An 11,189-nucleotide genomic window follows, 5' to 3' on the forward strand; every position below is an offset into this window, starting at 1 on the left:
TAAATAATTTGTTAAAACATAATACAAGAGGAGGTTTGTTCACATTTAGTCATTGAACTTTTTAGAGGGAAACGAACTTTCGATTTTATTCATATTTAGTCACTAAACTTTTTTTCGTTATCTATTTGTCATTGAACTATTGAAACTGTTCACATTTTACCCTTATGACCGGCAACAGCCGGTCATAAGGGTAAAATGTGAACAGTTTCAATAGTTCAATGGCAAATAGATAACGAAAAAAAGTTTAGTGACTAAATATGACAAAAGTCAAAAGTTCGTTACCCTTTCAAGTCATTATCCCTAAACGTTTTATCCTAATCATGGGAAACACATCCCAAAGCATTTATTGATGGATTGATCACGAAGCTCATTTTCTTTTTTAATTCCACCACTATCGCGTAAAAAAAAAAAAAAAAAAGAATACAACGATCATATGTTTTAGTCTTGCCATTTTTGTTTTAGGGTTCTTTGTGCAACGAAAAAAATACATATGCTTCGTTTTAGGATAGAAATTAGTGTAAAGATGTTAACTGATTTAGATATGTTTTAATTAAAACTACGTAGTTTTGAGAGTTCTATATATAAGGATACATACCTAAGAACCATATATTTCTTAAGCCTATATATATATATATATATATATATATATATATATATATATATATATATATAGAGAGAGAGAGAGAGAGAGAGAGAGATGATCATTTGAGAACTCAAAGTTTCCCGAGAACCTGAGAACTAATGGTGGAGCGTTAGATCAAAATCTTGAATGACTTAGATTGATCATGGTGTAATTGTAATTATCACTTGTTTCGATGGTATCTTAGACATTTTATAAATATTTACAAGGGTAAATTAGGAATTAAAAATATCAATCATAATAATCAATTTAACACATTTAAAAAATCCACACACACAAACACGTGTTTCTCACTTTCTCTCTCATCTCTCAGGTTCTTCACGACTCCATCATCCGCCTCCTTCTTATGAATATCTCTCCATGCGATCTTTCCGCCATAGATTTCCGCCAAGGATACCGCCACATTGAGGATCGAATTCGACGCATAGACTAAGGATCGACGATCCATTCCATCTACCGCCTTCTTCCTCCTTCCATCCTCCATCTCTATCTGTTCTGACAAACAACGACTACCAATCCATGGTCCTCGTTTGACATATCAACGACGTCAAATACACGATCCAAGAGATCTACTTCATTCATTTTTATGTTAAATTGCAACAATAAACCGTTGAATCGCATTTGTGGATCACCTCTATCTAGCGAGGATCTTATATCGCCAATGCCTTCTTTTCCAATCGTACCTTTGACCGCCATAAACTACACAAACACCGTCACATATGGCTCCAACCTCCACGGTTGCCACCTATGTATCGATTATCAAGTAAGTATCATCAATCGCTTCATGATTGAATCTGTTTTCATAACCTCGATCTGTTACATTGAAATGTTGCTAATCTGATTTACTTCAATTTAATTCTATTCTTCCAATGTTGTTTGACACAGAATACTCTTTGAATCAAAACCACTTATTTTCGCGAGAGTGGAGATCTTCTTGTTCCGCTCACCACCTGTTCGATGAAATGCCACAGAGGGTTTTGGGTTCTTTTGAGCTCAGAAGAAGTGACATCACATGGAGATCATTCTTTTGCGAAAATTGGAATACATCAAGTGACATTTGCTCTAACTTGCATTCTCATTTTCACTTTTTCGATTATTGTTTTCATCATATATTACATTAGTCTAGTTCCAAATGTTTTTGTGCCCTAAAATTCAACGAGCTCTTACAATATTTTCACTGTTTCTGATGCTTTAGTGCAGATCCCCCTTACCTTGAACCAATGTTTCTTGCTCATATCAGCAGCTTCTTTATCCCACTTCTTCTTAGATCACCTGCTCGAGGTAATGTTTCTCTTTAGGTTTACATAATAGAGGCAAAAATGATAAGAGTTATTAGTTGATCAGAGATCAAATATGGTAGGAAAATGGGCATTCAATCATGTACACATGGATACTGAGTACTGGTTGGTGGAAAGGTCGTGCTCCTGTTAATCCAAATGTTGTTGTTGTAATTGGATTTCTCTGCACCTGCTTAATAATTGGTTTCATTCGAATCAACATGTGCTTCTTTTTTACATTATGATCCGAAATCTTAAACCACATATATCTTTTTATCATATATCTTGATTTGGGATTCAATTTAGATGGCTCCATTTGTGCCTCAATGGTAAGAGACTTGATGAGCATTATTGAATTAGATCATATCTTTTGTGTGCATTAAACAAATTAATTGCATTATAATTTTTGAATCTTTTGTTCAGGTATGCTGCACTTGGTAAAATTCCCACACACTATTTGCTCTACAAAGATGTGAACAAGAATCCATTATAATCATGTGTGGATGACAATGTAGATGGAGTTTAATTACTTTAGAAGCTGATGGTTTATTAGAGTTGAAAGCTTTGGGTATCCAAATGAAGTTGTACACAGATTCGGTTGTATCAATCAACTATTATGTAAGTGGATTTGTATCTTGTTTCATCTGTTAAATGGATCATGAGTCGATGTGACTCCAAAGTTCCCCATATTCATGTTATTACGATATAATTAAAATAATCATATTCTATTTTGTTATAACAATGAAATTTTTTGAGGATAATGAAGTGATATATTTGAATTTTCCTAATCATTCTCACATATCTATGCTGGTTATTTTGTATTTCAAGGGCCAAAATTCTGAATGGGTGAATATGTACATCAGCAATTTGAACCCATCAAATGATGACTAGATTGGAGTTTTCTCCCCTGCCAATTTTAGGTTCTTATCATTTGTATTTTCTACTTTTGTCAATTTGTTTATTATATTTATAGCATCCTACTTCCATTTGTTAATTAATTAATAAAAAATGCATTGCTATAATTACATATATTTCTTAAAGTATAATAATTTTGAGAACATATTTTTTGTCCCACTTTTTAGGTGGGACAAAAAGCTTCAATTTCTATCCATCTTGGGATAAAAAATATACCTGGTAGTCTATTGTTTTCAGCATTCAACCTGCTTCCCTGAAAACTCAAGAGTCAGCCCTCCATATTTATGCGTTGCATCTATTAAGGTTTGTTCTTTTATTTATGACATGGGTCCTAGATAGTTTTTGGATGTGCATTTTAAAAATAAGTATAATCATTTGCTAAAAGATAGGGATAGTTAGGAATTTTTACATATATCTCAATAATTAGTTATCTAGTAACAACTTGTTACAGTATTATCCAAAATAAATTATTTTGTCGTATATAATATCCATTGTATTAATTTGGATGTGATTCATATATTTGCATGTGAATTACATGTGATTCACATGTAGATTATAAGTGATTCACATCTAAATCTCATGTGATTCACATATTAATAACACGTAAATCATATATGAATGATATGTGATTCACATGTAAATCACAAGTGAATTACATATTACATATATACACACATTCATATGTTAATCACATGAAAATCACATGTAATTCACATATTAATCACATTTGATTCACATGTAAATCACATTTGATGCACATATAATTCACATGTGATTCACATGTAAATCATATTTGATTCACATGTGAATCATATATGATTCACATGTGAATCACATAAGATTTACATGCGAATCACATGTGATACATATGTGAATCACATTTACATATGATGTCATATGTAAATGTAATTCATACGGGAATCACATGTGAGTCATATGTGAATCGCATGTGATTCATTTGTTAATCACATTAAAATCACATATGTATTTTTGTTAGTGTTTTTGCATCAATCATTTTTTTTTAATTTTCTTGTAGATTTGGAAGAAATTCTGGTGAATATTGAAGAGGTGAAAAATGATAAATTGAAGAAAATAAATAAATATTGACACGGAGATATGAAAACAATTTGAAATTTGTAGTATTTTTTATTTTTTATGTTTTATTTTGTATTGAATAAAATACTTGTATTATTATGTTTATAGATTAATTAATAAAAATGAGATTTTTTTGATAACTTACGAAGATTATAGTATAAGAAATATACATATATGCGTTTGAAAAAAAATGCTTATATGCACCTTAAAGTTTACTTTTTAAAAACAATGCAGTTTTTTTTTGAAAAAATTGCAGTTTTTTTTTTTGAAAAAATGTAACTTTCTTTAAAAACTTGTATTTTTTTTGAAAAGATCGTATTTTTTATTTAGAAATGTAGTTTTTTTTTTAAATGCAGTTTTTTTTTTTTAAATTACAGTTTTTTGAAAAAATTGTTGTTTTTTTAAAAAGTATTTTTTTTCAATTTTTTATTCAAAAGTTCATGTTTTCTATAAAAAAAATAAAAAATCTGCATTTTCTTTAAGAAAAAAAAACGAAAAATACTATAGTTAAAAAAATCTGAAAATTTGATTTATGATGTAAATTTTTAGACATTTATATTAATATATTAAATAACACAAAAAAATAAACATTAAACAAGATTGGTAAGATGACGATCATGTCTTTAATGAATTACTTTTGATCCAACACTCCACTTTTAGTTCTCGGGTTCTCGGGAGACTATGAGTTCTCAACCGATCTCACCCATATATATATATATATATATATATATATATATATATATATATATATATATATATATATATATATATATATATATATATATATATATATATAGAGAGAGAGAGAGAGAGAGATAGGTTCAAATGTTTTTGACAACTATTGTGTGCATGAATGCACCAATAGGAATTTAGGAAAAAATAAATAATTAAATAAATCACTTAAGGGTATATATATATATATATATATATATATATATATATATATATATATATATATATATATATATATATATAGAGAGAGAGAGAGAGAGAGAGAGTGAGGAACAAATAAGCACACCGAAAAAGTTAAAAAGACGTGAACAATTGTGGACCAATCATTCTATTAGGGCAACAAGGAATATAAAAGGAATTTTACAATGTAATTAAATATGGATAATTAATTAATTCCTACAATCATGGGAAATCATAGGATGTTATCTAATTAATTGATTTTATTTACCTAAATAGTAGAAATGTATTTAATCAATAAACTTATTTCTAAATTTTTTTCACCATAATTAAAAAAAAATGACAGAACTGCAAATTTGGTCCTTGTGGTTTGCCAAAACCTTTGGATAGGGTCTGAAAAGTTTCCAGCTTGCACCAAAGGTCCAAAATCAAGGTTTTCATGGGTTTTTAGTCCATTTTTTCATTATCCGTTTGTTTGGAGCCGTTAATGCCATCATGTGCCCTCCATGTGAGGGCATTTTGGTCATTTTAGGTCCTTATTTTAAATAATATCATATTTCTACTTTATATACATACTCTAATCCCCTTCTTCATTTTGATTTACAGAGAAGTAGTAACAAAGATCTTCTTCTTCTTCTCTCATCTACTTCTACTGCTACGAGCTTCAAAAATGGTGCTTTGCTTCTGTGGGAATGTTGTTGTTGTGCGAACCGCATGGACCTCACGAAACCCTGGTCGTTGTTTATATGCATGCCCTAAAATGGTAAGCAAACTCATATTAGGTTATGATATTTCGGTAGTTATGCAATAACTCTTCTACTTTAATGTATTCTTGTAGGGATCCAGATGTGGATTTTTGGGTGGGTCGATCCCCTATGTGTCAAAGATCAACTGTTATCATACCAGGACTGTTGAGAACAATGAATAGGTATGAGGTTGAAGTGGGTCAGCTGAAGATGTGTTTACTTGCCTCGTGGGTCTTGTTTCTGTTGTTTGTGCTGTTTTGGAATTAGGAATTAGAGTTTAGGGCTTTTTTGTTGGTAATAACCACTTGAAAATGTTGTCTTTTGGTGCTAGAAGGTTTAATTGTGGTTTATATATGTTGTAAGTGTTGTCTTTTGGATCATTGGATATGTAATGCTTTTATGACAATGGGAAGTGTAATGGTTTTATCTTTTTATGAATATGAAATTATAAAGATTTGATCTTGACATGATATGCAAGTGTAATGGTTTTTCTCTACGCTTGAATATGCAATTGTAATGGTTTTATATGCATATATTAAGTGCATTGCCATAACATCTTCATGCTTTGACAATACAAAATAAACCAATAACAAACTACATTACCAAAAGGGCACCATAACAGATTAATGCCAAAACACAAGCATTACCAACAAAGGGCATTAAAGTACATTACCAAAACATTTGAGTACATTGTTCCATAAAAGGGCATCAAAGAACGTTATCAAAATGTAACCAAAAAAAGGCATCAAAGTACCAACTAAAGTGCATTAGCAAGTCTTCACAAACATAAACAACTTAAGTACTTAAACATCAATTCCCATCTTTGTCCTTGCAGGTCCTGGCATTGTGACCCTTTTGCTAACAGTTACTACATATCACAGTCAAAAACTTCATGCTTAATGATTGAGTTTCATTATAATTTTGACTTTAACTGTTTGCTTGCCTCTTACATTGCTGGATTTCAATCATTTCCTTTGTTGTAATCCTCCTTTTCTTTGTTGGCCTGCCTATAGCTTTGTTGTGTGGTGGAGGTACAAGAGTTGTTGGGCAGTCACTCTTAGGCCACATGGATCTAATTTTGATAGGCTCCACCTTGAAGGAGTACATCTCTTTCCATGTATCAAGCCAATACACCTTATGGACATAGGTGTATAGTTCTCCCACCTTTTCATTATTATCTACCATTTCATTTAGGCTTGCAATTGCATGCTTGCAAGGAATTCCAGTAAGCTCCCACTTTCTACAACTACACTCCCTTTTCTCCATGTCCACCATATACTGATCATTCCATGGACCTTTAACCTGATACTTTTGTCCCCCATTCTATCATGCATGATACTTACTAGCAAGTGTTGTGTTTGCTTCCAAAATCCCAGTACCAGTTGGAGTTAGTGGACCTTGACACTTGTTTAACACCTTCATCACATTGCATACTCTCTTCATAAGGTACTCTCTGATAAACTCCAAACAGCTGATAATGGGTTTGTCTCTTCCTTTAACAAGTTTGCTATTGAACACTTCACAAAGGTTATTCAATAACATGTTTGAAATTGCCCTTCCTAGTAGTTCATTAAGAAAATAACAGTTAGTGTATATCTATACTATAAGAAAAAAAATAAGACAACAAATTGAGAAAATACCTGAAAAATGACTTCTAGCCCAATGATATGGAGGGATTTTCAAGATCCACTGATATACTTCTATGTCATAATTCCTTAGCTCTACCATTACAGCTTCAAACTTTGGTATCATGGTGGTTTGTAGCACACCTCCAAAAATACTCCTTGTACTCTGTAGTCTTAAATAACTTCCTCATGTTTTGGTATATGTGTCTAATACAACACCTGTGTTTTGTATTAGGAAACAATTGTTCTATGGCTGGTAGAAGACCCTATTTTCACCAAAACAAAATAAGTAATTAGCATTAGTCTGTAATGAAACCTAGTATGCAATATTAAATGTAACTATTGTACCTTCTGTCTATCACTGATAAAGGTGAAGTTGGAATTTGAATACAAGTCAAGATCTTCTGCAAGACACTGAAGAAACCATTTCCAACTTGAGGTGTTTTCACTTTCAACAACAACATATGTCAATGGGTAGGTTCCATTGTTGGAATCAACACCAACTGCACTTAGTATTTGACCTGGGAAAGGTCCCTTCATGAAGGCTCCATCTTAGCCTAAAAATTCTCTCACACCTACCTTAAATCCTTTCTTTAAAGGACCTAAGCACACATATATCCTTTTGAATTGCCTGGTTGGGGATGAAACCACAGGTTCAGAAACCACATCAATCTTTACAGTTGTACCTTCGTTTGTCTTTTGTAGCTCTAGTACATACTCTCTCAAAGCTGCATATTGCTTTACATAATCTCCTGCAATATTTTTGGTGGCTAATGTTTTTGCCCTAAATGCGTTCACTTCTGAAATACTAACTCCATATCTTGATTGGAGTTGCTCTTGTAGGGAACGAACAGGCAGTCCAGTATTAGCTTCAATCTGATCCATAATACGTTTGGAAAGAAATGTTGCTGTGCAAGATCTGATTTTTCGTGTTTGGAGGCCGATGTGTTTCTGATTATAGGTCTTAATAAACTAATAGTCTTGTTCACCTGACCTAGATGCATGAAGTTTCCATGTGCATTTAACTTTATCTGAGTTTACATCTTTACCCTTTACCTTTTTCCCAAAGGTAGGTCCACTTACCCCACTTGCATTTACAACTACAGTTCCATCATAAACAGCTATTAATCTACTATTTTCATTTTTTGTACATGAGATATTCCTCCTTGTCTCTAAATCATGCATGTCGACTTTATCTTTCAATTCTTTCTTGGCTTTATATTTTTGCCCAATATGGAAAGCTACCTTGTGCACCTCACCAACAGAACATAATGTTTGTTTCCCCAACTCTTTGATCATTTCTCTTCTTTTCCTGTTGTCCTATGAGTCATCACTTAGTGAATCCTACTCGTCATTATCAATTACCTCCATATCCTCTTCTTCATCACTATCTTCATTTCTTTGACCACTGAAACATTGACATCCATTGAATTCTGCTTCTGTATCAGTATTTAGATTGAAATCCTCCATGTCAACTTCAACATCTTCAATTATGTTGTCCTCATCAATCATAAAGTTACTATCTTCATATTCACTGTTTTGATTCTCAAACTCAATGTCATCAGGCTCCTCTTGTCTCCACTCATCATTAAAAGGAATATTATCTTGGGCTTCAAACCCATTAAATGGGATGCTATCTTGGTCTTCAAACCCTTCAAAAGGTTGAAAGTTTCTCATTAACTCATCATCTATGTTGATATTAGTTGAAACTTCATTGACTCCTTGAGGATCATTATCCATGACAACTCTATACCCTTCATCTACAAATCCTTCTACACCCTCACCATAGGATTTGTTCATGTCAAGTTCTTCATTCACATCAATCTCTTTGTTTAACTCTTTTTCTGCATCAACTACAACAAATTCAGGATGCATTGGCTCAACATCCTTACCTTTATCAACTTCACAACTTGCCGTTTTTTTTCACCACCTTCCCAATCCAAGTTAAGATTTCTACTACAAGACGATTCCCCTTTACTATGTTTCCAACCTTTAGACCTACTATATTCAGGTGTTGCTGATTTGTATAAGGTTAATGCTAACCCTAAATCACCCTCACCAACATCAATTTGGATTGGAGTTACCACTTCATGAGCAACTACAGGTGATGAGGGTCTAAAAATATCCTGATTGTCCATGTCTTCTATTATAACCCTTCTTGTACCAGTTGGGGACATAAATTTTCTAAGCAAGTTCGTTTGACCATGCTATGTGTACACTTTAATCATTTTGTTATGGGTAACATACCGTGAGAGATTACGCACATCATCATCGTTACCTAATGCTCTAAGTTTTTTCAAAGTTTGAATCTTACAATAAACTTCTTGAACGTTAACATTCTCTCCAACATTTCTAAGTCCCCACATTTTCAAAAGCATGAACACAAGCTAATTCTCAGACAATCGTTAGGGTTTTTGCATCTGGTAATTGAGGTATGAGTAGAAGACGAAGGAGTGAAGTACAGTCTGCAATCTTATTAATTAAAGTAGCGGCAACGGAGGCTAGGACCTAAAATGACCAAAATGCCCTCACATGGAGGGCACGTGATGGCATTAACGGCTCCAAACAAACGGACAATGACGGAATGGACTAAAAACCCATGAAAACCTTGATTCTGGACCTTAATTTGGTGCAAGCTGGAAACTTTTTGGACCCCATCCAAAGGTTTTGGCAAACCACAATGACCAAATTTGCAGTTTTGTCTAAAAAAAAATTTTGTTTTATTTTATTTTATCAATATATCAAAAAAATTGATGAATTAATCATTTCATTTGAATATTTGTAATTATACAATAATAAAACATATTTGTATGAATCCGGTTGTAATCTTAAATGAGTAGATTAATTATAAACGAATATAACACAAATTATAGAGAAAAAATTATAATACCATTATAATCATTTTACGTATTGGATGTATATATCTAGATTAAACATCCACTCATATATAATAACATGAAAAGTTACAATGTAATACATATCTATTTTTCAAGAATCAAATATGAATACAATATATACAAAAATTAAAATAAAAATAGTTAACTATTATTCTATAATCATAAATAAATAAGGTAAGATCTTTTCCACTTTGTAGTTTTTGTTTGTATATTAGTATTCTAACAATCCGGTGTAGAAGCATCTCACGCTGTCAAATAAATGAATAAACACAATTAACAATTAACTAAATGAATAAGATTTAGAAAAACACATATGTAGTCAAATCATAAATGAACATACACTAACAAAATATAAAATACATATGAATTTTTATAATTGTAATTATATTCATAGATGAACAAATATTATTAATCATAAATGAATACACTTCTAATCATAAATGAATACCTCTCTAATCATAAACCAATACATAATATAAATTACATTTGGTTCTAAAATAAAAGCAAAAAAATTCATTTTTTCCAACCCATTCAAGATTGATAAGATACCTGCAAATTTGATTAAATTATAGAAGACATTTCTACAATTATTTTATTTGCAGCAAAATTCGATACATAATGTTTTTATATGAACCAAGTTTCAAATGGTGACAATTCAAGAGGATATATAAGAAGTCAATAGTTTGTTTTAAAAAAATACAAACCAATATAATTGTTTAGAATAAAAACCAAGTGTAAAAGCAATCTTTTTTTGAAGTTCTCAATAAAACCCATAATAGTGAAACATAAGGCAATGATAAGGAAACAAAAATAACATTTCAGAATTACAATATTACACAAGAGTCGAAGGATTTTCATTTTGGTTCATCCTCCATTCTAGATTGTGCCTCTACAATCGATCATCGTCCCTTATCTCCCAATCAGCAAGCCATCATTGAAAGCTTCGATGGTGGATCGGCGACTAAAACCATAAACATTGTCGGCTAAACAAGAAATGATGCCCAAACCAGAAATGTTTCTGATCAAGAGAAGATGCTCAACTAAGAAATCTTACCAGCTGAAACCCTAACCGAGAAACGACGACG

The 11,189-nt window shown here is 31.8% G+C and overlaps 1 protein-coding gene and 1 long non-coding RNA gene across 3 annotated transcripts; one reads left to right on the plus strand and one right to left on the minus strand.

Moving 5' to 3' along the window:
* Positions 1 to 1,017: 1,017 nt before the first annotated feature.
* Positions 1,018 to 4,057, plus strand: LOC122195548 (uncharacterized). Of its 2 annotated transcripts, XR_008225561.1 has the most exons (7): positions 1,018 to 1,403; positions 1,526 to 1,921; positions 2,001 to 2,246; positions 2,341 to 2,535; positions 2,746 to 2,837; positions 3,000 to 3,135; positions 3,869 to 4,057. It is a non-coding gene; the product is annotated as an uncharacterized LOC122195548 (long non-coding RNA). The 2 variants fall into 2 exon arrangements; XR_008225560.1 differs by having other exon boundaries at positions 1,526 to 2,246.
* A 2,328-nt stretch (positions 4,058 to 6,385) lies between these two features.
* Positions 6,386 to 6,857, minus strand: LOC111892924 (uncharacterized). The gene is made up of 2 exons (XM_023888998.1): positions 6,533 to 6,857; positions 6,386 to 6,450 (listed from the first exon to the last, which is right to left on the minus strand). The coding sequence occupies exons 1-2, from the start codon at positions 6,855 to 6,857 to the stop codon at positions 6,386 to 6,388; spliced, it is 390 nt and encodes a 129-aa protein (XP_023744766.1).
* Positions 6,858 to 11,189: the final 4,332 nt, after the last annotated feature.

Source organism: Lactuca sativa, chromosome 8 (assembly GCF_002870075.4).
Source record: "Lactuca sativa cultivar Salinas chromosome 8, Lsat_Salinas_v11, whole genome shotgun sequence".
NCBI classification, from domain to species: domain Eukaryota; kingdom Viridiplantae; phylum Streptophyta; class Magnoliopsida; order Asterales; family Asteraceae; genus Lactuca; species Lactuca sativa.

Bases quoted from the DNA above. Each gene is read 5' to 3' on its own strand.
- LOC111892924 (XM_023888998.1), bottom strand. From the start codon at position 6,857: ATGGTGGACATGGAGAAAAGGGAGTGTAGTTGTAGAAAGTGGGAGCTT. The intron at 6,451-6,532 runs GTAAGAGGCAAG...TGTGATATGTAG, and splicing joins AATGATTGAAATCCAGCAAT to TAACTGTTAGCAAAAGGGTC.